The sequence below is a fragment of the Sardina pilchardus genome, chromosome 9, assembly GCF_963854185.1.
Source record: "Sardina pilchardus chromosome 9, fSarPil1.1, whole genome shotgun sequence".
NCBI classification, from domain to species: domain Eukaryota; kingdom Metazoa; phylum Chordata; class Actinopteri; order Clupeiformes; family Clupeidae; genus Sardina; species Sardina pilchardus.
Genome location: NC_085002.1, coordinates 3936203 through 3962362, shown reverse-complemented (window position 1 = coordinate 3962362; position 26160 = coordinate 3936203). Strand labels below are relative to the sequence as shown.

At 41.6% G+C, this 26160-nt stretch overlaps 2 protein-coding genes across 4 annotated transcripts in view; one reads left to right on the top strand and one right to left on the bottom strand.

Moving 5' to 3' along the window:
- cacna2d3 (calcium channel, voltage dependent, alpha2/delta subunit 3) overlaps positions 1 to 15716 on the top strand; it is a 38245-nt gene extending 22529 nt beyond the window's left edge. The window contains exons 13-36 of the mRNA XM_062544909.1: positions 380 to 451; positions 819 to 899; positions 1085 to 1159; positions 3668 to 3751; positions 4048 to 4119; positions 4232 to 4293; positions 4808 to 4875; positions 5237 to 5282; positions 5873 to 5970; positions 6663 to 6756; positions 7311 to 7406; positions 8014 to 8135; positions 9287 to 9364; positions 9452 to 9513; positions 11667 to 11711; positions 12076 to 12138; positions 12449 to 12519; positions 12749 to 12824; positions 13625 to 13665; positions 13797 to 13852; positions 13955 to 14072; positions 14533 to 14650; positions 14975 to 15052; positions 15313 to 15716. Coding sequence (XP_062400893.1) covers positions 380 to 451; positions 819 to 899; positions 1085 to 1159; positions 3668 to 3751; positions 4048 to 4119; positions 4232 to 4293; positions 4808 to 4875; positions 5237 to 5282; positions 5873 to 5970; positions 6663 to 6756; positions 7311 to 7406; positions 8014 to 8135; positions 9287 to 9364; positions 9452 to 9513; positions 11667 to 11711; positions 12076 to 12138; positions 12449 to 12519; positions 12749 to 12824; positions 13625 to 13665; positions 13797 to 13852; positions 13955 to 14072; positions 14533 to 14650; positions 14975 to 15052; positions 15313 to 15405 — 1869 coding nt within the window. The 3' untranslated portion in view covers positions 15406 to 15716. The remainder of the gene's footprint in view (positions 1 to 379; positions 452 to 818; positions 900 to 1084; positions 1160 to 3667; positions 3752 to 4047; positions 4120 to 4231; positions 4294 to 4807; positions 4876 to 5236; positions 5283 to 5872; positions 5971 to 6662; positions 6757 to 7310; positions 7407 to 8013; positions 8136 to 9286; positions 9365 to 9451; positions 9514 to 11666; positions 11712 to 12075; positions 12139 to 12448; positions 12520 to 12748; positions 12825 to 13624; positions 13666 to 13796; positions 13853 to 13954; positions 14073 to 14532; positions 14651 to 14974; positions 15053 to 15312) is intronic.
- A 787-nt stretch (positions 15717 to 16503) lies between these two features.
- Positions 16504 to 24450, bottom strand: LOC134092446 (uncharacterized). Of its 3 annotated transcripts, none has more exons than XM_062545312.1 (14): positions 24354 to 24450; positions 23388 to 23414; positions 22638 to 22922; positions 21134 to 21454; positions 20719 to 21024; positions 19868 to 19963; positions 19313 to 19393; positions 18748 to 18828; positions 18403 to 18421; positions 18276 to 18301; positions 17852 to 17886; positions 17564 to 17615; positions 17162 to 17196; positions 16504 to 16900 (listed from the first exon to the last, which is right to left on the bottom strand). In XM_062545312.1, exons 1-14 carry the CDS (start codon positions 24412 to 24414, stop codon positions 16754 to 16756), a joined length of 1572 nt encoding a protein of 523 aa, XP_062401296.1. In that variant the 5' UTR covers positions 24415 to 24450; the 3' UTR covers positions 16504 to 16753. The 3 variants fall into 3 exon arrangements, with proteins under 3 accessions (XP_062401296.1, XP_062401298.1, XP_062401297.1); XM_062545314.1 differs by having other exon boundaries at positions 17564 to 17612; XM_062545313.1 differs by having other exon boundaries at positions 19313 to 19390.
- Positions 24451 to 26160: the final 1710 nt, after the last annotated feature.

The following is a 26160-nucleotide window of genomic DNA, read 5'->3' as shown; positions in this document are numbered from 1 at the left end:
TGATTGAGTCTATTTTTGATTGTGTTCCTAGTTAAAGACTGGTCTGTGTATGCATGTGTGTCCCTCTCTCTGCTGTATACCCCAAAACATGCTGACACTTTAGGTGTAGCTCTGTCTCTGTGTGTGTGTGCCTTTTCTTGCATTAGCCCACTCTGCAGTAAGTGAGTGTGTTCTCTCTGTAGCTCTATCTGTGTGTGTGTGTGTGTGTGTGTGTGTGTGTGTGTGTGTGCCTTTTCTTGCATTAGCCCACTCTGCAGTAAGTAAGTGTGTGGTCGCCGCATGCCCCCCGTAAGCTCTCTGTGCTGCGGAGTGTAGTATTTTGGCTTTGCGCTGCTCCTCGGCGGTTGATCTGTAATCCCGCCGCTGCTTTGTGTCGTAGCTCCGCGACAGCCGAGGCCTGAACCCCGTCACCACCGTCGCCATGCCCGTCTTCAGCACCAAGAACGAGACCGTAAGCTCTGCACACACACGCGCATCTGAAGCACAAGTGTTTGTTTGTTTGCGTTGTCTGTTCACAAGATTGTTTTGTTTTGTTTTATTATTATTATTATTATTATTTATTATCTACCTCTGGACACACGTGCATCTAAAGCAGAAGTGTTTGTTTGTTTGCTTTGTCTGTTCACAAGATTGTTTTGTTTTGTTTTGTTTTGATTTATTACTATTATTATTTATTTTATTTATGATCTACCTCTGGACATACGTGCATCTAAAGCAGAAGTGTTTGTTTGTTTGCAAAAAAAAGAAAGAAATTGTTTGTGGTTGGACTTGTACGTGTGTACCTTTTGCTGATTTATCCTTTCCCCTTTGACCCACAGAAAAACCAAGGCATCCTCCTGGGTGTAGCCGGGACAGATATCCCTCTTCAAGAGCTTATGAAAGCTGTACCAAAGCATAAGGTGCAGTCAGAATGGTCACAATTCATGATTCCTTTTCTATGTCTGTTTTTATTACCTTGTTTTCTTTAGAGTTAATTTCAAGACCCCCCTTAAAATACTCTGTACTTTTGACTCTTTAACAATGTGTTTAAAAAAAAAGAAACTTGAGCTGAAACGTTCAACTTTTTTCCATGTTGTCTTTTCAGCTTGGTATCCATGGCTATGTCTTTGCGGTCACCAATAATGGCTACCTTCTCATCCACCCAGACCTGAGGCCTTTGGTAAGAGGCTAGTGAGCAGCGACACACACACACACACACACACACACACACACACACACACACACACACACAGTCTGCCTTTACACTGAGCCCATTCCCACTGCCATGAGCACACACCCTCACCTCTCCACACACCGCTGCAGGTCTGTAGATCAGTACTGGGATAGGCAAACAGAATTTGGTGACAAGAACATGGCAAATCTAAAAAATGCAGTTCAGGTGAATTATCCAGTGAAACTGTGTACGCATATGAAGTAATGTGTTAAATTCAAAATAAGGCTCTTGTGGCCTGGGTGGCCATTTTGTTTAGAGAGCAAATCTGAGGAATTTGTTTAATGGGTATAACATTTCACCATACTGTGGACTAACTGTGAGCTGATGTAAAAGTCTTATAGCAATTGATAGTAAAATCAGGTGTAGAGAGGTGTCTTCTTTTTTCATGAGTGATTGTGGAGCTGTATTTATATTTAAACATGAGGTTCCCTACTGTAGCCTTTAGTATTTTCTTGTTTTCTTTGTTTGTAAAGCGACCTTGGGTTTGAGAAAGGCGCTATATAAAATAAACATATTAGTATTATTATTATTATTATTATTATTACATTACATTACATTTGGCTGACGCTTTTTAACCTAAGCGATTTACAACATGGTAAAGACATTTTTAAGCTTTTAAGAGCAATTCTAACAAAAACTTAGAGCAATTCTAGCAACAAATAATGCACAGTAGCACAGCTAACCTGGTACAGTAACATGGCACGGCATCTCCTCCAGGCCCATAGAGTGTCTGTGGGGCTGTGTGGCAGTATGAACTCATTGAAAAAAGGGTGGACAACACCCAAAAGGCCGCACTATGCATAATCACCATTTATTTACACGTATATACACGTGTAAATAAATACACATTTATACTGTGTAAATAAATGGTGATTATGCATAGTGCAGCCTTTTTTCTTGTTTTTCAATTATAGCTTATACTTTGGTCAGCGCTCTAAAAACATTAGAAGTCTTGAGTGAAGCCTGCTCCTACCCTTACGAACTAGTATGAACTCACACACACACACACAGTACCATGGTTCCGGTGCCTTCAGTAACCCCTGCCCTCTCCCCCTCTGATATATGCATGCAGGAGTAAAGCCCTTTCATGCCCCTGGCAGGGCAGAGCGTGTGGTGGCCAGGTAACCTCCTCCCTCTCTCATCAGGACCACGGTCCTGCCCCATCCTGTCTCCGCACGCCGCCGCCGTGCGTCTGGTCTCAGTGTTCTAGTGTCCGCTGTGACCGTGTGTGCCAGTGGTGGTCATTAGTAGTCATAACAACGTGCTGCCGGTCTCTCTCTCTCTCTCTCTCTCTCTCTCTCTCTCTTTCTTTCTTTCTTTCTCACTTTCTTTCTCTTTCTCTCTCTCTCACTCTCTGTCTCTCTCCTATCTCTCCTTTTCTATCTTCCCTCCTTTCTGTCTTTCTTTCTTTCTTACTTTCTTTCTCTCTTTCTCCCTCCCCCCTCTCTCCCTCTCTCTCTCTCTCTCTCTCTCTCTCTCTCCCTCTCTCTCTCTCTGTGTTTTTGTGTGTTTTTCTTAAGTGTGCATTTGTTGGCCACTGTCGTGTGCATCCAAAGCTAGACTGCAGTGAGACATAATGAAACTGTGCTTGACTGTGCGGAGGGGCCTGTACTGGGCCCGGGAGCTCACTGCTGAGGCGGGGGGGTGGGTGTGGGGTGGGCTGTGGGTAGGGGGGGGGGGGGTTCAACACTGTCATCCTCACAGACACGACTGAATAGGACGCCTTTATCTGACTCGTGTTGTCCACACCGGCTTCATCTTTAAGCCTCCGCTTTAATTGGAATGTAAATCCCCAGCAAAAGCAATGAGAGGCGAAAAAGGGAAACTCCAGCCGGTCGGGTTTATAATCCTGATTAGCGTGTCTGCACCATGTCATTACTCACTGGCCTGAGCCGTGCAAGCCGTGCTAGCCGCGCGCCGAGTCCATGACAAAAGGGATGGGACTGTGGCATGGAGCTCTCTCACAGATGTGCACCATGCTCTCCGCCCCAAAATAATGGGTTATTTGATCCGCTCTACTGTACATTTCAGACAAAAAAATATATATATATCCTGACTGGACAGTATACTGCAAGTAGGAGAAGGCTGCGCTGAACTGACAGGACATGGACTGTTTTCATTATGACCAAAAGTGAGCTGGCGCTTGTTGCCCTTTATTGGTTGAAACCCACGCACTATACTGATGCTAAAAGAATAGCGTATGATATGTAATGTATCAAATTATAATGGAATCAGTGGGTGCAACAGAGTCCAGTTCATTCTGCAGTGGGGTGTGTGTGTTGTTGCTTCATCATCTCAACATCAGCCATAGATCTCATCAGTGGCTTTTGACCATACAAGTAGCTAATGTTGACGCGTGTGTGGGTGTGTATGTGTGTGTGTTTTGTACGTGTGTGTGCGTGCGTGCGTGCGTGCGTGTGTGTGTGTGTGTGTGTGTGTGTTTCCTGTCTTTAGTACCAGGAGGGCCAGAAGCGGAGGAAGCCCCACTACAGCAGTGTCGACCTGTCAGAGGTGGAGTGGGAAGACACAGACGACGTTGTATGTGCACTCAGGACACACAGGCTGTTTTGATGATGATGCCTGGGAACATTCTGGAACTAATTTAATGTCTGTCACTCTGAATCCACTTCTACTCTTCTATGGCAAATATTATGCACTTTTGATTCAATTCCCATATGAGAGCAGAAGTGGGATTAGTGGCTTTACGCTAGATAGGTGCCTGCACTCTGTCTGAGATATTTTAATTATTGCACTTCAAAGCCTTTGGCAGTGTCTTTTTTTCAGTCCTCTTTCTTCTCCCTAGTGAATGGTTTTTGCCCTGTTTTGTCCCTCAGTTGCGTAATGCCATGGTGAACAGAAAGACCGGAACATTCTCTATGGAAGTGATGAGGACAGTTGATAAAGGGGTGAGATCAGACACTACTGTACCTGATCACCTTTTTGTTTAATAATCGAACTAATCTGAATTTAGCTCTGGCGGGCTAGTTGTACTAAGATGGCTCTTTATTTTGTCTACAGAAACGTGTCCTGAAAATGCACAATGACTACTATTACACAGACATCAAAGGGACCCCATTTAGGTCAGTTTTTACATGTTCATGATTCTTCTCACATTATGTTCATACTGTAATAGCATGTGAGTATTTTTAAGTGTCCCTGGGCAGACAGTAGGAGTGTAATGGTACACAAAAATCATAGTTTGCTGATTTTTCACGATTCGGTTAATTTTCGTTACAGTAAACCCATACAGTAGGTACAGTACTTCTAAACTAGAATTCACTGACAATGTTGCTGATGCACAATGGGAATGTTTTTTTGGAAAGGTGTCCAACGTTTTTTGATGTTAATTGACTAAACTACCGTACACTGCCACTCAATATGTTTTTGAAGGAATTTGAATTTGAAGCATGGTCTGCAAGCAAAAAACGTTCCTGCTGATTACTGTTAAAGACCGCATTTGGTTTATTTGGTAGACATCTGTATTAAACGTCCTGTACCCTATCAGGAGTTTGACAAATATGCTGTCCATTCATCATGAGTGTTGAATCCAATGGCCCTGATGTCCTGCTCATATTGCTGTGTTGCTGTGTCCAGTGTAGGGGTAGTGCTCTCCAGAGGCCATGGCAAATACTTCTTCAAAGGAAACGTCTCAGTAGATTCAGGTACGCTTTGCTCTCTGCTTTTCGCTGCGTCAGTAGTGGATCCTCGTCATTGCTCTTGTGTGACACAGACATTACTGCGTCTCCCTCATCCTACATCAGTAGTGGATCCTCGTCATTGCTCTTGTGTGACACAGACATTACTGCGTCTCCCTCATCCTACATCAGTAGTGGATCCTCGTTATTGCTCTTGTGTGACACAGACATTACTGCGTCTCCCTCATCCTACATCAGTAGTGGATCCTCGTCATTGCTCTTGTGTGACACAGACATTACTGCGTCTCCCTCATCCTACATCAGTAGTGGATCCTCGTCATTGCTCTTGTGTGACACAAGACATTACTGTCTCTCCTTCATCCTATAGGCCTCCGCGACCTTGATCAGCAGGATGTCGCCCTGGCAGACGAGTGGTAAACACACTTATAGATTGTATTGTATAGATGGGCATTTGTGTGTTTGTCTGTCTGTCTGTGTTTATCTGTCTGCATGAAAGCATGTTTCGAAAGCTTCATTCACAAAGAAAATTGATATTTCCTTTTTTTAAAATTTTATTTAAGGCATTAAGGTCAATTTCCAAAAGAAGATTTTATATTCCTCTTTATAGTCAACTTGTGTAGCATGTGTTCCAATACTTGTGGAGGTAACTGTAATCTGTCTGCATGAAAGCGTGTCTCTAAAGCATGGCAGGCGCAACGTCCTCAGACTCTGAGCTGACTGATGGTTGAACTGTTTATCTGTCTGCATGAAAGCGTGTTTCCAAAGCAGGAGTGCCCAAACACTTCCCCGTGGAGGGCCAGAATTGATTGTGGGGGGAGGGCCAAGATGTTAATTTTTGCAGTACATTAAGTCTAAAGCATGGCAGGCACAATGTCCTCAGACTCTGAGCTGACTGGCGGTTGAACCGTTTATCTGTCTGCATGAAAGCGTGTTTCTAAAGCATGGCAGGCGTAATGTCCTCAGACTCTGCGCTGACTGGCGGTTGAACTGGTCTTGTGTGCAGGAGCTACTGCAACACGGACGAGCACCACGAGCACCGCTACCTGACCCAGATCCAGGCCATCAAGCTCTACCTGACCGGACGCAAGCCCCACCTCAAGTGTGAGTCACCCACCTGGAGCACTCATGAAGCACAGTACCCGTAATCTCCCGACTATTAGCCGCGGCTTACACTGTACATTGATTTGGCAAAATGTCTTCAGCTATGTGGTTAATACAGGGGAGTAGTTTATATGGTGTTGGCATGGTTTTGTTTCTTTTAACTTGCATTAAACACTGTCCCGCGGCTTATACACAATGTGGCTTATATGTGGGAAATTACTGTAGATAGATAGATAGATAGATAGATAGATAGATAGATAGATAGATAGATAGATAGATAGATAGGCTAGATAGATTCCCCAAGGGGGAATTCAAGAGTATTTGGTATCTAAGTATCAAGTATTTGGGCCTAAATCAAGTTGACACTCCATTACGTTTACAGAGTATTTTTGCATGACAGTTTCAGCTTGTCAACATCAACAGCAAGAGTAACTTGTACAACATGGGGTTATTTGAAGAATTTAACAATATCAGACCACACTGATGTCTTCTCAGTCATGCTTGTCAAATGTGGATGACAGTGTTAGTCTACTGGAAGAAATATTTCAAATAAAAAAAGATTGAAAGCTGTTAATTCAACAGTTATTTATGTGGTGTGCGGGTGTGCCTATCTTTGTGTGTGTGTGTGTGTGTGCGTGTGTGTGTGTGTGTGTGTGTGTGTGTGCTTTATGGTTTCTGATGGGCTGCTGCAGGTGACAGGGAGCTGATCCAGCAGGTGCTGTTTGATGCCGTGGTAACTGCCCCCATGGAGGCCTACTGGACTGGGCTGGCCCTCAATAAGTCCGAGTGAGTCTTTTTCTTTTATTGGCATACAGTATGTGAATCCTGTAGGGAGAACAGCCAAAACAACCCTCTTGCTGACAAATGAAATGCCTTTATCACTGTTTCTGTTTTTCTTTTTTTTTCCAAGTTATGACATTATGTACAGTAATTATTAGCAATATCTTGTACCATACACAAAAGTAAAATCTAAACATAGCTTTGTATAAAGCCCGACCGGGCGATTTGATTGTTGCAACCAGCTTTTGTTCAGGCATACTGTAGACTAGAGGCTACCCTACCTCAAATTCTGTGGGCTGGGATAAATTAGGACTGGCTTCCAGGTTAAAAGTTGAATTGATTAGTTACTGGATCAACTGATGAGACATCTTTGGAAGTCTGCAATGTATAGATTCAAAGTGTATCCCAATCCAGTCCTTGATTGGAGTTGTCAAGAGTCAGCCTGTTTGTTGTTTTCTATGTGTGTGTGTGTGTGTGTGTGTGTGTGTGTGTGTGCATGTGTGTGATAGTAGTTTCTATATGGTCTTGCACCCATATTGTGTTTCCCCCCATGTCCACAGGAACTCTGATAAAGGTGTGGAGATTGCATTTCTGGGCACACGCACTGGCCTGTCCAGGACCAACCTGTTTGTAAACCCAGAGAAGCTCACCAATCAGTAAGTCCAGTTCAGATAGCTCCAACTCAGTCCGTCATCCTAGTGTGAAATCTCTTCAGTCATTTCCCGCATGTAAGCCGCATTGTGTAATGTGTATAAGCCGCAGGACAGTGTTTTATGCATCTTAAGAGAAGCAAAACCATATTAACACCATATTAACTGCCCCCCCATGTATTAACCTCATAGCAGAAGAAATTTAGCAAAATCAAGGTATAAGGTGCTGTGTCCACCAAACGCGTTTTTTGCGCCGACGGCAACAAATTTCAATGTAAAGTCTATGTAGCTCAGCGTTCACAGCGCTGAGCGCCCTCGGCGGGAAAAACTCTTGGCGCCGATCGTTTTTTGTCGCAGCGCTCAGAGCGCTCAAAGTTGAAATCTGTTTAACTTTTAGAACAGCACCGGGCTCGTCAATGGCACTTATCGTTATAAGCCGTCTCTGGTTTTGGTAACTTAGCAACAATAAACACTTATCGAAGCGCCGAGAAAAGGAGGTTGAGGGCGCTCTGGCCGTAAAAAACGTGTTTGGTGGACACAGCACCTAAGCCGCGGCTAATAGTGGGGAAATGACGGTAGTTCTTCACCACCGCCCTCTCTGGCGTTCCCACAGAGACATCCTGACGGCCGAGGACACGGAGGGCGTGTTCAACGCTGACCACTTCCCGCTGTGGTACAAGAGAGCGGCGGAGCAGGTGCCCGGAACCTTCATCTACTCCATCCCCTTCAGCTCAGGTGAGCTCAGTTATCTTAATAGAGTGAGAGATGTACACCTTCATCTACTCCATCCCCTTCAGCTCAGGTGAGCTCACCTATCTTGCTAGAGTGAGAGATGTACACCTTCATCTACTCCATCCCCTTCAGCTCAGGTGAGCTCAATTATCCTGATAGCCATAACCATAACCATAAAAGCGTTCACTCTGACCAACGATAAAAAAAAATCTCTTCTCGTGTTAATGTGATTGTGAAAATGTGATGGGTTCTGCTGTTAGCTTTGAATCGTTCTCAAAATCGCTCTGAAAGTGATCAACAACGATATTGTTCGTCATGTCGTTGTCGTTATAGTTTATGTGTGAACGTTGTCATTCATATTAATGAGAGCAATGTTTGTTTATACTGTACTATCGTTATAGTTATCATTCTTGGCGTGACCGGCACGTCAGCTCTCACTGTCCCAACAGATTTCATCTAAGCAGCTTAAGCTTGAGTGACTATGCAGTGTGTTGTAATGTGAAGTGTTTAGTGTTTTTATTAGCAGAAGACTGAAGGTCTGAAATTCATTCTAGCCCTATACTGTACTCATAGACTCATGGACATTTAACAATTAGAGATGTGACAGACCACTCCATATTGTGGCGTAGATTAATGTGTGGCTGCCGTCCTACTTTTAGTGACAGTCAATCTAATTTCATAGCTATACCCACAGCTTAGTCTTATTCAGTGTAGCCAATGCCTCAAAATGTTTCACTCAGAGAGGTTTCATAATGGCTGTTTCAGCCTCTCAGCAAATGTGTCTGTGTACTCTACTCTAATGCATATGTGTAAAGTGTATCTATGGTAATAGGGTAATATGTCCACTCATATTTCTCCCTCTTGAGGTGGAATCCCTAATTCTATATCCTCTCACCTCAAATTATCAAAAATAAATATTTTCATATCTATGAGAGGAAGAATATCAGATGTTTTGATCAGGGAGAGCACAGGTTTTGTTGAGTTCTCTGTGGAAACACTCACTCGCTGTGCCTTTACTGCCATCTTGTGGATAAAGGAAGACTCAATCAAAATGTCAGTCTGTATGAAACGTCTTACTGTGAATACAGGATCCCTAGAAAAACTCTTCTTCTGATGTGTGTTGATTTTTCCCCCTCTATTCTTTTCTTGTGAAGTCATGGAGAACAAAAGTGTTGTTCTGGCCAGCACAGCTATCCAACTGCTGGATGACCGGAAGTCACCGATTGTAGCGGGTAAGGTCTCTGAATAGGTGGACTGAAAACATATACGGAACTAGCGCCTCTAGTTTAGTGGTCTGATTCTGTGCCATTTCCTCTCAGCTGTAGGGATACAGATGAAGCTGGACTTCTTCCAGAGGAAGTTCTGGACAGCCAGTCGCCAGGCAAGCTGCTGTAACCTTTTCTGTTTTCAACTAACCCAATTTTATTTAAATTAGCTTAGTATTTAAGCATACTATTCCTACTAAGCATACTGAAATATATATATTTATTTATTTTTGCACAATATGTAGTCATATCATTGTGTTATAATAATCGTATTCAAACAGAATAGAACTCTTACGTGTGTTTAGCTTTTAACAAAGCTACTTGCTTATCAGAGTAGGACACAATGGCCCAATCCCAAAGTCCGGACTCACAGGGTGCCTCTCATGTAAAGTTTATACGTCCTCCCTCGCTCCTCACTGATCTACATAAAGAAAGATAGACGAAGGGATAGACTATCGTTGTTGCCGCCCCATCATTCTTTATGTAGATCAGTGAGGATCGAGGCCCGAGGAGCAAGGGAGGACGTATAAACTTTACATGAGAGGCACCTACAGACTCACAGACTCACAGACTTTGGTGTGCGTTCTAATGAAATTCGTAAGGGCTTAGGGCTGTCCCAATGTCGAATTTCAAAGGGCGTTAGGGTTGGAGTACACACTTACCGACAGTGATGCGCGGGCTGATCCAAATCGAGCGGGCGACCGCGGTCACCCGCGGTCACCCGCGGTTATGGGTCAAGAAAAAATATTTTTAATGATATGCGGGTCATGTTTGGTCGGGTCGGTAAAAAAAAAAAATTGTCATTTATATCGTACATAATTGTCTTTAGAAGAGAAAGACATAAGTTGCAGCATTCCCACTGAAACGCGATTATCCCCCACATTTTGTCACGAACATGTAGAAATGCACTTGTTGTTTCTGCGTAGACAGACCCTCGGCTACACTTGACATGCAGTTGTGTTCTGTTCTCAGAGCATATGCTTTCTCTGTCTATGATCTGCAGCTTTTATCTCGAACTGCTGGCCTCTACAGAAAGTGGCAGAATCGTCTACTGAGCGAAGTTGCCGATGCAATGCGTGTTTCTCAAGTCTGATAATTTGCAGCAAGATCGAATGGTATTATGGAAAGAAAAATAAACTAAAAGTTTCCCAAATCAGGAAATATTTCTTAATTTAATGTCATCAAGGCATATAGCCTACAATTGGTATGAGCATGCAATATGTGTGTCCTTGCGCAACTTATAGGCCTAGTGGCTCGTTGGAAAGCCCCACGTCTGCTCTTCCCCACGTCGTGCAATAAAGGTTTCATCTCGCTGCAATTTATAATCGCGGAGCAATGGACTTTTGGTCCATTGATGAAGACGTTAATAAAGAGTTTCTTAATAATATTCTATGCCTGCATTTCATGCTTGGGAGAGCTTCAAGGCATTCATGTGAGGAACGGCTGAAACAGAATTTGTATAGGAAAATCCTAGGCTAATTATGTTCAATGTTGAGTCAAACAGCCACATTTTTGGATGAATGCTGACACGGAACAAAAAAAAGGTAGACTAAATGCATGTTTCCCAAATTCTGAGCAATTATAGGCTATATATAATTAGGCAATATATATTATTGTTTTACATGCATATGAGATACCAATTTTGCATAGCTCAATGACGCCACGACTAAGTTAGACTACTTTTTACAATAAGCGGGTCGGGAAGCGGGTCGGGTCCTGTATTTCAATATTTTTTTTTTGCGGTCCGAGTTGCGGTCGGGTTAGTTGTAAACAGCGGGGCGGGGCGGGTCGTTCAGACACGTACCCGCGCATCACTGCTTACCGAGTCCTCTCCGTGAGTCTGCATTGGTACAGACTTCACCAAAGGGAATTACCCACAGTTCAAAGTGTTGTGTCGTTTACCACGGAGACCATAGGAAAATCCGTAAATTACAAAGGTAAACAACAGCACAACACACATGCATGGTGGAAGTGTCAGCAACGTCTTTGTTATTAAACATCGCCAAGGTACATGTGATCTCGTGAAGTGCTGTCCCAATCCTGTTTATACATATCTGAGCCCATGTGGCCTCACACACTCACTCACTTAGTACCTGAGATCAATTAAGTCTGTGAGTCTTTAGTCCTCACTGTAGTCCTCAGGGCTCACTTTGGGATTCAGCCACACATCTTACCAAAAGTGGCATGTATGCTCTGATTGAGAACATCTCAGGACATACTGTAATGCGCCCACAGTGGACTGACTGACCTTTGGTTTCTGTCCTGGCAGTGTGCAGCCCTGGACGGAAAATGTACAATCAGCTGTGACAATGAGGTAACCACAGCACTTCCCCTTGCCAGCTCATTAGACACGTGGATGGTACAGAATTAGCAACTGAATGTCGAGCTTGTTGTAATTATATGCAGTTGTAACATTACATATACTGTGTCTATTCATAATCTAGAGGAAACAAAGTGGTTTTGCTTCTGTGGTTTGGTTTTAGCAGACCAATACACTCCTGCGCATCACTTCTGTTTTGATGGACCGGTTCTCTTTGGTCTAAACTGGGTCGCGTGTTTCATTTCTGTAGTTCTAACGTATTCCTCTCGGTTCCTTGCGTGTGTGCGCACTGCGCACGTCTCTCTTCCTGTTGGGTCGCGTGCGGCGGGCCTCTCACAGCTCTCTTCTGTCTCCGCAGGACATCAAGTGCTACCTCATAGACAACAACGGATTCATCCTGGTCTCAGAGGAGTACACGCAGGTGACCCTTACTCTGCCTCCAGTCATAAGAATAATAATAATAATACACTCGGACACGTTTGCTACTCACACTGCAAGACAATCAGTACAGTTTGTCGGATCTGACTGATTCAGAGCTGTATTTCCATTGGAATCACAGTGTCTGCTTGGCACTACACAGTGTGTGTATGTGTTAAGTGTGTGTGTGTGTGTGTGTGTGTGTGTGTGTGTGTGTGTGTGTGTGTGTGTGTGTGTATGCATGCGTGCATGCATGCATGTGTAGTCTATGTGACTGTGAGTGTGTGTGACCTCGTTCTCGTGTTGTTCAACAGACAGGACTGTTCTTTGGTGAAGTGGAGGGAGCTGTGATGAATAAGCTTCTCCTTATGGGCTCTTTTAAAAGGCAAGTCAAACACAGCCCACCCACATACAGTACATACACATACAGTATATTCTCCTTTTTTATCTTGAGGTTAGTCCTGTACTGTATTTACACACACACACACACACACACACACACACACACACACACACACACACCTACACACCTACACACACACACACACACACACACACCCACCACGCACACCACGCACACAATCAAAATTCTTCCCCTCTGCCTCTCCATGTAGGATAAACCTGTATGACTACCAGGCGCTGTGTAAGGAGTATGCAGGAAGTGGGGACAGTGCTCATTCCCTGCTGAATGTAAGTATGGGCACCTCTCACACACTTTTCAGAGGTGGATAATGACATCCCAGATCCAGAAAGCAAAAGTCCCGCCATTTATATTCTTTCTACCTGTGCACTTAACACAGGTTATATCACTAATTATCTGATCTACCTGGTTGGTACAGTAATTAGGATGAGCTGGTTTACTAAATGGTTGGATCAAATACTTGGCAGGACTTTCACTTCCTGAACACCTCTGCTTCTGTAATGCCCACTTATACTTGGGATTCCCAGTGTACACATGCACACAAACACCCAGTCATATCCAAACAGCCAGAGATGAATATCCATAGATAAATAACATGAGGAAACAAGGCACTGAACCATTCTAGTAATCATGCCTACTGTAGATTGTCCTTAAAATTTAGAGAAATTCTGGGAAGAGCCAAAATGACTCCTATGCATCCAGTATTTTCCTGTGTATTTGCCGCAATACTGTATGTATAAGGACAGTGTTTTATGCAAGTTAACAGAAACAAAACGATATTAATACCATATTTACTGCCCCCAAATCTGAAGAAATTTAGCAAATTCTATGTACCTGTATAAGCAGCGGCTTAAAGTTGGGTAATTACAGTAGTACAATTACTCTGAATGAGCTAAACACGATGGCCTTGGATCTGGGCGTCTGAAGGCCTCATGTGAAGAGCCCACAGCATGCACTCTCCAGCATTCTGCAGGGCCGTCGTTATTGAGTGCCATTCATACCCGATTGTCACACCGGTGATTGCAACATATTCTGGTGCTTATGTTGGTGTTGTTGTTTGTTTCATCAGCCATTCTCTGCAGTAAAGTGGCTCCTGACTGAAATCATCATGTAAGTAGAGTTGCTATTTTTTTTACTGGGAAAAACTGTTTATTTACTGGACAGACCGGTACTTAGGTCTATGAGAATGTCAAGAAGTCATGTATTCATATTTGGTCTTGACTCCTTTGTTGTTGCCTCAGATTTCTTTTGGAGTTTAACCTGTACAGTTGGTGGAATGTAGATGTCTCTGTTAAAGGTTGGTATCCATTTCGGGTGACGACGGGGAGAGGGCTCTTTTTTTGGTCCGTCTATCATAAATGGTTTATTCTTATCACTGTCTCTGCTGATTTTCTAACAGCTGATCGAGGGAGGGGTCGCCTCCATATGGTTCCCTGTGACACGGAGTACCCCGCCTTCGTTTCAGAGCGCACCATCAAAGAGACGGCTGGAAACATTGACTGTGAGGGCTGCATGAGGTACAGTAGTCTAAAATACACACATAGCATCCAACATCACATCACACAACCAGGTTCTGTTCACCCCGGATGTGCTCTTGCCCTCAATACTTTAACATGCAATGCTTAAAAGGTGCATGGGGAGACCTGCAATAAAAAACACCACTGAAAGAATTCAACAATACCAACAACACATCCCCTACTGTAACAGCCCTCCTTTAGTTTGTATTTTCTCATGTACTGTAGTTGTTGTTTTTTTCTTTTCTGGGAACTCAGAAGTGTATGTATACTGTTAGTAGCCCTATCCACAGTGTTCAGTACAGTGGAGTAAGTTGCTAGCCACACCATCTACAGGAAGCATACAGTACATACAGAAAGATATGATTGTTGTTAAACCATATTTTATTTATACGTTTTTACATCTTTGAATTGTAATGATGAAGCCTCTCCTTGATTAACAGTCTGACCCTCTTGTTTGCAGGACTTTTGTCATTCAGCAGATTCCCAGCAGTAACCTCTTTATGGTTGTCGTGGACAACAAATGTGATTGTAGCTCCATCTCTTCGGTTACCATGGAGCCCATTGAGATCATGTATATCCTTTCCTGAAATGCTGGTGTCATTGATCATGATATGTTCAAAGTCATTATTGGGGCGAAAGTGGAAAATTGTGGGTTAGGGATAGGGTAATTCACATGAAATCTTTTCTTTTTTTCTAACCAGTCTCCCAAAACATCACAGCCCTAATGTTCATTCATGCTTCTCAATGTGATAAAGAAATAGGCTACATGATTTAAGCCACCTGTTTTCAAAAAGTAATGTTATCATCTTGTCATTGTGATGCTACTCTATTTACCCAAAGACTCCTCCACTGGCGAGTGTGTGTTGTTGTTGTGTTTGGTCTTTGACTCCAATGAACATAACGAGTCCCTGAAGTGTGAGCGGCTCAAGTTCCAGAAGGACAGGAAGAGGCCAGACTCCTGCCATCCCTTCCACCCTGAGGTGGGGCGCGCCTCTAGACACCAACTAGTGTGTCAGCTGGTCATCTGTTATATGGATTATTATTGCACTACAAATGTAGTAATGTACTGTATCTCATAAACATGTTAAACTGTAGACTATGCTCTAAAATAATGTTTGCATGTGCAGTGTGCACTGTATGACATACAGTAATTCTAGTGTACTATCACTAATAGAGCATGTATCATTTGCAAGTCATGACAAAACTGTGTGTGTGTGTGTGTGTGTGTGTGTGTGTGCAGGAGAATGCCAGGGAGTGTGGAGGGGCCTCGTCTCTCTCCCCCCAGCTTATGGCTGCTCTGCTGCCGCTACTTATCACCTTCATCACCAGGTGACCGCCCTGGACCCCACGCTGACTACTAGAGCAAGCTGCCTATCAGAGAACACCATGCTGATGACACATATCAGATGCCACCAATCAAAGCAAACCATGTTAATAGCCAACAATGGAGACCACCAATCAGAGCACATCATGCTTAACCAGGAGCAAATGGTGACCGCTGCACTGTCCAGAGAGAATCTTTCTGATTTGGAGGGAACTATCCCATTACAGCACAACATACAGAGAACATACAGACAAAACAGCCGACCAGAGAGTGCAGGTCTTCCAGGAAAGACACTTTATTAGAAAGACAGAATCCCACTTGTTACACACTGTGGGCCCTCTCACAGTAACTTCATACACTAGAACAGAACAAAGTTAGCCACTGACTTGTTCAAAATCTGTAAGAAAAGTGAATTCAAATGTTTCAAACAGCACCTTCAAAGGTACTGTGACAGTTTGTTGGAATGATTTTTTTGCCTTGATTGCTTTTGTCTATTGAATAACTCTGATGTGTTTAAGTGTGGATTTTAATCTATAAAAAAGAGTGACAAATGTTCTGCTGTCCATTTCATTCTACCTCTTCATTTTTACAGCTGAGGTGTTTTCATATAGAAGAAGTAACACTGACTAAAACAATGCATGGAAAGATTGAGGAAACTGTTGTACTGTAGTTCATGAGCATATTACCATGCCAGTAAGCATTTAAGCCACAGTGTCGGTGGGTTTCGCCGCAGAGCTTTAAGCTGAAACTGAAACCCCACACTTGCCTGTTTTAAGAACATTGCTTTTATAAAGAGCTTCAAAGACCTATGTACATTTTGTCCTCCTAAGAGAAAAAATAAAGACATATTTTCCACTGTACAGCCTGGAATCTGTGTGTCAGCCTGAGTACAGAGTTTGTGTCATTTCACCGCATTTCAGTGTAAGAATGCATTTCTACTGTATGTATTGACTGGAGACAGAGCAGAGAAACAAGACCACATGTTAGCAATATTTCTTATACATTATAAGGAGTCTTGTCTTATTATGTGAATATTCTACCATAGGACCCAAATTATAACATATGTCTATATTCATTGTGCACATGCACCTCTATGTTGTCTGGTCATAAGGTTTCCATGTGATTCTTTTTCAGATAAGTTAGCATACAGGTGCCATTTACAAAGTGTCAGAAGAATAGCGCATACTGTATTAGCATTTTGGCTACAGTTTATATGCTGTAGTGCAGTGCCTATTTACTTCACTGATGGCACAGTTATCTGTATACTACTGACACAATGGTTGAAGCTTTTCTATCCTTTTTGAACAACTTATTATTATACTGAAGCTGCAGTTTAAGGACTGCAAGAGCAGTGAAATTAGACATTCTGCACAAAGCTGTAAGCCATGCTCTGCTGGGTGGTGTCTGGATCCTTCTGTGCTTGAGCTAAGCTGTAGGTGGTGTCCTGACGGCTGGGAACTTCCAGTGTGTCAGGAATGGTGCTGTACACATGACATGCTTTGGACTGAGAGAAACAAAGTGCATAGGTTTAGTTATTGAAATTGTCCGGGTTTCCCAGATGTGTTAAGAAGCTCTTAAGTGCTAAGATCTTCTTAGGAGTGTTCTAAGAACGTTCTAAGAACGCTTCTAAGAAGATCTTAGCACCTAAGAGCTTCTTAACGTATATGGGAAACACAGCCATTATCATTTAATACTGTCCAAAAATAAGTTGCTCCAAGTTAAGGGGAGTGCTTGTAAAGTGCGTCAGAGGCACATAAAGCCTCACCACATCCTCCCCTGCGTGTATTTTCAGATCAGCGCCTGAAACACCAAATGCATGAGAACATGTTAGCATGTGTACATGTGGTCAAGATGTCTAGCACCTGGAACAAACTATAAACTACAGTACATGACACATAATGTGACCCATTGAAATAGCAATCAAAATATGGGAAACAACTTCTTATATATAAAACATATAAACTGCTACATTTGTAGTAGTACTAGTAGCTTATATATTTTGCTGCTAAAATTACATTTTAAACAGTAATCACACATGAATACCAATCATACTTTTTTTTTTTTTTTTATCAAGGCTAGGGGAAAATGACAGGACATCTTCATCTCCATAATGAAACTCTTTATCAATATAAAATCAATACAGTGTTGTTTCAGACACAGTATTTACCTGAGGTTTCTGAGACGGCGAGGAGAGAGCTATCACCCTCTTTATCCAGCTGCTGAAAGAAGACAATTGTGTGCAGTGAGCAGTTAATATCACTGAGCAGATACTTGATGTTAAAGAGAGGAAGATAGGTTTGTGAACAGGCTGTGTCACGTGTAGCTGAGGTTCACCACAGACTTCACAATGCTCAGTCAGTGAAAGGACGAACTGCTGAACTATATAATAAGTATAAGTACTTATTAAAAATATGTAATAAGCTATGACATTAGCTGATAAATCTGCTGTACTCACCTTGATATTATTTGGACCAAATCTGACAGAATCACCTATGAATAAAAAATCACAAGATATTTAAAAATATATATATCACTAACAGTTTGTTTGTTCAATCGCATGCTTTTGTCCAATCTGATGTCCCATTTCCAAAACTCTAAATTACCACAACAACATTGCTACAGGCCACTTCCAGTGAATTATGCAGAGCTGAGGTATCAGGCTGGATTATTCTAAACACAGAAAAGAGAAGCCTGTATATCAAAATCGACTAATTTCCCAAATAGCTGGCATATTCCTTGGAGACTTTGTTAGTATATTCTTTTTAAATGTAAGCTATTATTGATGGATATGTCATAATTAAAAAAGTGTATTAATCACAAGATATATTATATATATTCTTTTTAAATGTATTATTGATGGATATGTCATGATTTCTTACTTCTCCAATAGGTGGTATTCAATGATCTGGATAGACAGAAGAAAGAAACAAGAGCGAGACATTGTTTGACAGGCAAATGAGGCATTTTGTGTTTGCATTTGATGTGTGGACTGCTGATGTCTCTGACCTTGTGTGTTTATGTCTCTCTGTAGGAAAGAGTTACAGTAGGTATTAGAATTAAAAATACCTCATAACAGACAGAAATGTTCGTTTAACATTCCCAGACTAAACACACACACACACACACACACACACACACACACACACACACATGCGTAACCACAAACGTGTACCGTAGTGCAAATACACACATAACCACAAACACTACTGAACCCAGCTATACCTTCATTATCTATCACAATCAAACAGACTTCAACACACATCTAAAATGCTAAGTGGCAAGGCAGTCTCAGTAACTCATAGTAAAAATCAAATTGAAGACACCTGATGACAAGGAAGTGGAGAAACTCACTGGAGCAGAGGCAAGCAGTTGTGAGGACCACCAGGAACAGGCCCACTGCAAGTGCCACTACTGGCACAGATATCCATGGACCTTAAAGGTGACATAGAATGGAAATTATTTTTGTCTTGGATTTGATGAATAAGGAGAGGTTGTGCATAACCAAAGAGCTGTCATGAACATGAGGCATGGTTGGGCCCTCCTTCAAGAGAAAATCTTGAACTTAAAAATAGGCACTAAAAAATGGGCGAATTAGAACAAAGCCTGCTTGTGATGTCAAATATCGCAAAGCCATTGAAGTATAATTGGGGTTGCCAAAGAGGGCGCCATTTAGTCAAACAGACCATTTCAATACCCAGCCTAAATATAAGATTTTAATTGGGTTTGTAAAATTGCAATTGAGTTGAATTTTTATGAATCAAAGTTGAATAATATTATTGTAACATCAGAGAACACAGTACAATACTCGATTCATCCATTCTATGTCCTCTTTAAGCAGAGACATAGCGTCATGCAGGGTGTGTCTATGACTCACTGAAAACCAGGTATCATGCATGAGAAAAATTGAACAGTTTACCAAATGCGAAGGAACCCTTTGCATGTTGAGTGGAGTGCAGGCGAGTTGAGTAGTCACGTAGACTAGTCGAGGTTACAGCTGCTGGGTATACATCAACAAATCACATGGTGAAGAGGAAAATGCAAATCATCTATACAGTCTTTCTGTCAAGCATAGTGTCTCAATCACCATCTTACGGTGTAGCAAAGGAAGAACAGTCACCCAACCTGACCGCAGTAAAGTTAGTTTAACATTTAACATTCAAAATTAAAACAGGATGCTTTATCTTCAATCATATGGTACTCTTCAATGCTTGCCTTTTACATCCAATATTTCCTTTTTTATGATTTTCTATTTTAAAATCTATATGAATCCATTATGCTCCCAGCTGATCTCATGACATCATATCAAAAGTTTCTCGAAAAAAGTTTGTGCTGGCTGAAAAGCCTTCCAGGAAGTGTGTGGCATATTGGCAATTTGCTCTGTCTTGTAAAACAGAGCACACATCACATGGACAAGGAAACAACAAGGTTGAAAACTTCACTGGAGGGAGTCTTTAAAATACCCTATACCCACCTGGCCCTGAGGATGATGGAAATGTTGCTGTTGCTGGTATTTTTGTTGTTGATGTTAATGTTGAAGTTGCTGTTGGTGTCTCTGTTGCTGTGGCTACTGTGGACAGCAGATTAACAAGGTAAGAAATGAAATGCTTTTTAAATTCAAATATACCCGTAAGCCTAGGAAGCTCGTGGAGCTCGTGGAGCTCGTGGACATGCCCCCAGAGTGTAGCACTGTAGCTGTCTGGCTGTGTTAGCTGCTGGCTGTAGCAACTTGAGTAGGTACAATCGATTGTTGAGATTTCAGTTCCCAAACAGCTTATTTGAGTAAATCCCCCCCCCCCCCCCCCCCCCCCCCTCCAGAGCCATAGACCATAGGCCATGCCCATCTGTGTCTCCGTTCAGATACATCAAGAACACCATAGGCTAGTTCACTAGCATTTTCATCAGGCGGCAGATTAACCTACCTGCCCAATCAGCGATGAGAGGGGATGATGTTATAACTTTGAGTTCAAAAGTGGCTGGGGTAAATTAATAGCAAAGCCTACCAATATCAAAAATTGCCAATGTTATTGTCAGTTTGTAAAGTTTAGGCAAAGTAGGAAGTGACGTTAGGAATCCCTGATCAGTGTGATAGATCAGACTAGACCAATGATTTCAAAGTTAACACTAGGCCTATGTCTACACCCATCACCATGCCAGTGTTGGAAAGGATTCACAAGCATGAGTGTCCAGACTATTTACAAAGTGATTGAATTGAGTTTTTAACCACACTAGTCATCTCCAGTTATCAGATCTAAAGTTTACATTTTTAAAAGTAATGTTCCTGTTCAGTTGGACTAATTTCCCTTTTAACATCTGATATCTGACCTTTAAAGTTGTAAGGGTCACTGCGTGGAGAGAGTGATGGAGGTTCTGTGTTCACTGTATAATCACAGCTCACCCCTCTGCTTCCCACTGACGGCAGACGTCTGAATAAATCATCTTCATTCACAGTAAACTGGCAGGACACATCTCCAGACGCACTCTTTGATGTCTTTATTCTTATGTAAGGCTTGCTTTCATCTCCAGTGTAAAGTTGGCATCTGGTGGCCTCCCCAAAATGCTTTGGTATGTCACAGCCAATGGCGATGGAGCCATCATGCCTGACCGTTATGTTAGGCTTCTGCAGTCTGTCTGTATTGAGAGACCAGACAGTTTGAGTCTACACAAATCAGAGGTAACATGCTGTAAAATTCATTGACATTATCAAACCCTAGACTGACTAGAATGTGAGAATTCTCACCCAGAACAGTCAATGAAACAAGTACAGAGAGACTTGATTTAATGTTCTCTGCAGATTCTGCTGTGAGGTAATAGCACCCCACTTTAGCCTCTAGAGGGGAACTCTGATGTGTCCACTTCTGGATCTGAACACCACTGAGGGAGATGTGACATGATTTATAACTGTATGGAGCAGCTGCTATCCCATCCAGGGAGAAGACACACAGAGACGCAGACTGAGACTGAGGTACTTCACAGGTCATCTGAACTGTGCTGCTCTCTCTGAGGACTGCAGGGGAGATCTTCAGGTTGGGCTTCAGAGGAGGAGCAACAGTAGTTGATGCTTGTGAAACAATAACAGGAACCTCCAGTTATTTGACAGTACACATTGAGCAAAATCTTACAAAATCTGGACATTATAAGACTTTTTGGAATTAGAAAATTCTCTGTATGGAATGGTCAATTTGACACAGTAGGCTACACAGTACATATTTGTTAATAACTAATTTCATCATCTCTTTCATAGCCTTATATTTCATAATACAGGACAAATATCCCTATGGTAACTAGGGTTGCAAAATTCCGGGAATTTTCAAAGTTGGAAACTTTCCATGGGAATTAACGGGAATATACGGGAATTAACGGGAATAAATGGGAATTAATGGGAATAAACTAGAAATTTTGTATCTGGCAAGTTAGTTTATAACAGAGACCGTAATGTAGTTGGAAAAAACCCCATCTTTCAGCATAATGTTAGATAAAACAACCTGATGTAGTGCAAATTCAGTTGAATTTCTACCTTGCACACAGGTCGATTACATGCACACAACAATCAACATAGGCTACTAGACATATAGGAAACCTAATTTTCCCGGTGAAAATGTATTGCAAACATTATCTCATGTGGGAATAACTGGTGGGAAACTGGGGGAAGTTTCCGAACAGAGTCGCCCAGTTCTTGGCGTGTCATCACTGTTGTCCTCATACAAATGGAAGAACGTCATTTTGCATAAGCTCTAATCATATGGTCATATTAGGCTACTGGTCTGATTTAGCTTGCCACTTTTAAAATAATCACAATCTGTGAGGTTTGGGGTCATACATGAATGTAATGTCGGTATTTTTTGGCCAACTGAGGATTCAAATAAATTCATTAAACATTTTTGTAACAAGTCGAGTTCAGTCAGTGTTCACGGCAGTCTTAGCCAGCTAATGTAAGCTGCTAGTAAAAAACAAAATTCCCGTAAATTCCCATTAATTCCCTAATTTCCTGTAATTCCATAAAAGTTTCCCATTTTGATTATTTCCAAAATTCCCCAGCTTAACTTCCCATGGGAAATTTCCAGAAAGTTTACGGAAATTTACCGGAAATTTTCCGCCCCTTTGCAACCCTAATGGTAACCAGTGTTTCTGGGTTGGTGATATAAGGATCACAGCACTGACTCTTGGTGGTCAGAAGATATCACATCTCTAATGCTCCACACAGTCCTATTTCAATAACTTTCAAATGTGCTGACATATCTTACCTGTAACAGAAACTGAAACAGATCGTGAATGCTGTGATGGTTCATCAGCAGTGTAACACTTCACTCTGACTGTAGCAGGTAATCTGACCAAGTCTGACCATGTCAACAGTTCCTCCCCTGTGAAGGACAGCTGGCATGTTGGGACTTTGTACTTATTTGCCTCTTTATCCGCTAAGGAGAAGATACAGTGTGACAAAGGAAGAGACCCAGAGACCGCACAGCTCAGATCAACTGAGTCTGTCACACTTAGAATGGATGAGGACGCTGTCAAAGTAGGGGATGACCCTGTGAAAATGCAATTTTGAAGAAAAAACTATTTATTAATGACAAGTCTGATGGTCTTAAACACCTATTATGCTGTTACTACTGCACAGGCAACAGAAAAAAAACATGGAAGAAGACAGTTGCATAATCAATTGACTAGATACTTGAAGCACAATGTTAACCTAAAGAAGAAGCAGCTGTGATCAAACACAGAAGAACAAAATGCTAAGTGAGCATGGTATCACAAAGCCACATCATAAAATCACTGATGCTGGCTTTAAAGGTGAAAACACTGCTGTACAATGACTTTAATATGCAGGCACCACATTTGTATGATGAATAAAAAAAAAATTAGACTAATATCCCTACTTGCATTAAGAATGTAGGTCTTTCGATACTCAACAAATTATAATTTCAATATAAGTAGTGACTCAATTATATAATTAACATCTGTCATGAGACAAGCACTTCAGATTGTAAACTGACCTTGGGCTTTTGTGATGTATAATGGATCTAAGGAAAGAGAGATGAGGAAACAAGATACAAGTTTTCTTATTCAAAAACAAACAATACCCACACACTTGGTTGGCTACCCTTGGTAAAGCTGTGTTAAAGACGTGTAAACATAATCTGCTTTTGGTCATTTGTCCAGATTACCAGACTCTCTTGTTTATTCTGCTCTTTAGCTCAACTGAATGGTTGTCTATTGAGATCAGATCAAGGGACTGGCATGGCCATGGCAGAAGTTTTCACTAACAGGCTAGGCTCATGGTCTGTGGAGAAAGCTGATTTAAATCAATTTTTTTTTAGCAATTTCAGGAATTCCATTTGAGGACGAACAGGACCAACAATATATGGGCACAAGATTGAGTGCAACATAAGAAAATTATCGTTTAAATTTTATAATCCTTATTAATGCCAAAATGTTACATTAATGAGTGCCTCTGTGTACTTGTAGCTACTTCCTGTTGGGTGGCTTAGTAGGGCAGTGAAAGGCAGAGAATTCTGTATTTTCAGAATTCATGAGCCAAAAATATGTTTTTGAAAATGCTCCTTTACGTGACATAAAAACATAATTTTTGGAAATATAGTGTATTGAAATGGAGTTCATGATACCATCCACCCTAATGACGTTCCCAGTCTTTCAAAAGCAGTAGATCCAGACACCACACTTATCAGTTCTTTTCAGTCATCCTTACAGTGTATACTGAACATGTACGTCAAACACACCTTAAATGTGTGTTTCCCCATTTCCATTTAATCTGACCATAGCACATTCCAGGCAAAGTCCCCGTAATATAACAACTCCAACCATTTACATTTGTAATTGAATTACAAAAAAAAAAAATCCGGTTGGAGAGTTTTCCCTCCAGACTTTTTCTATAACTCTTCAACAGTGATGATTAATACCTAATGTTAGATATGATGACAAAATATCAGCGCTGTACTTACAGTATAGGTGAATAATTAAAATGATTCCATAAAGAAAGCACACCATTCTGCATACAGCCATGTTGATGCTGAAAATAAGTGTTCTGACCAATAGAGTTCAAACAGGGATGTAGAATCACAACTGACAACAGGAAACCCACACACCAGTTAGAGATTAAACATGTCTGTTTCTTTTGATGAAGAACTGAAACTGATATGAAGACGAGACATACGGCCCTCAAAAAACTCTTTAAGATAAACTGTTCTCATCTTACAAGTTACTTGGTTTCAGTCTTATTGATATTAATGAAGACTAGATGTACTAGAGGCCAAGCTGTACAAAATATGACCACCACTCAGTTTTCTCTGCCTACTGTAACTTTCATGCATGTAAATGAGTGTGTGCATGTGTCCGCTTGCTTTTGTGTGAGTGCTTCTCTATAGGTTTTGCTTGTGAGTGTGTGTGGTGGGGGTAAATGAGATGTCTGTGTGTGTGTGTGTGTGTGTGGTCTCTGTGTGTGTGTGGTCTCTGTGTGTGTATGTTCACACGCACACACACACACACACACACACACACAGGCACACCCACAGAGAGAGAGAGAGAACACACACAGAATACACACAGATAACACAGAACACACACAGACAGAGAGAGAGAGAGAGAAAGAAAAAAAACACACACAGAATACACACAGAACATGCACATACACACATATACACACAAGCAAACACACAGATGGGCACACAGAAACGCACCGACACACACAGGCTATACATCACACACACTCACTTCTCAGCTCCGGTGGTCTCACAAAACGTACTCAAAGATGTGTGTGTGTGTGTGTGTGTGTATGTGTATGTGTGTGTGCACTGTGCATCTCTCTGTGTGTGTGTGTGTGTGTGTGTATGTGTGTGTGTGTGTGTGTGTGTGTTTTGTTTTTTATGTGTGTGTGGATGTTTGTGAAATGCCCTCCTAGGCCCCTAGGCCCTGCGGTTCTCGAGATATTCACAGAAAACTGTGTCCTGCCACCTACGGGCCAGTTGGTGTATAGTAACATAGATTATTTTATTGTATGGCACCCCATGAACGGAATTCCACCATAGGAACCAACTTCTGGATAAATGCTCAACTGTTGCCGGTTTCAAATAAACACTTCCTATAGGTCCCAGACCAGGGCCATCGTGACAAGAATACTTATTATTACCAAAAACAATACAATGATAATCACTTTGACTACAGTGACTTTTATTATTATTTGAAAATAAACCATTTCCATGAGCATATCAACAAAATATAAAAAAATTTAAGATAATTTATCTTCCTAAATATACAAGTAGATAAAAGCAGTCTATCTGTGTGTCTGCATAAGACACTGCAGAATCAGCTCGCAAGGGGTTTATCAATATCAGCCTGACAGACACAGAGAAGGGTAAAGACAAGAGTGAAATCAACAATGATCAAATTGCAGATATATGCTATTATTCTCATACAGATCTTGCTATTTTATCACCTGCATCAACAGAACTGACGGATTAAATGAGCTATTTGGAATTCTGTAAATTACGAGTTGTCTTGAATGCAGCTACTGTACATGCTTGAATTTCCCCTAGGGGATCAATAAAGTATCTATCTATCTATCTATCTACATGACACTCTACCATTTTGACTTGGATTGTAATGAATACAGCGACCACGTGTGGTACAATATGGTACTACAAAAGGTTTGTCATTTTGAAGTCATTCTGAGCAAAATCGAGATAAACATCAAATAAAAGCTTGTTCTACTTTAAAAAAAGAGACAATAAATTTAAAACCTCAAATTAAATA

Bases quoted from the DNA above. Each gene is read 5' to 3' on its own strand.
- LOC134092446 (XM_062545312.1), bottom strand. From the start codon at position 24,414: ATGGCTGTATGCAGAATGGTGTGCTTTCTTTATGGAATCATTTTAATT. The intron at 22,923-23,387 runs GTCAGTTTACAA...GCATTTTCACAG, and splicing joins ATACATCACAAAAGCCCAAG to GGTCATCCCCTACTTTGACA. The intron at 17,887-18,275 runs GTAAGAAATCAT...TTTTATTCATAG, and splicing joins GAATACCACCTATTGGAGAA to GTGATTCTGTCAGATTTGGT.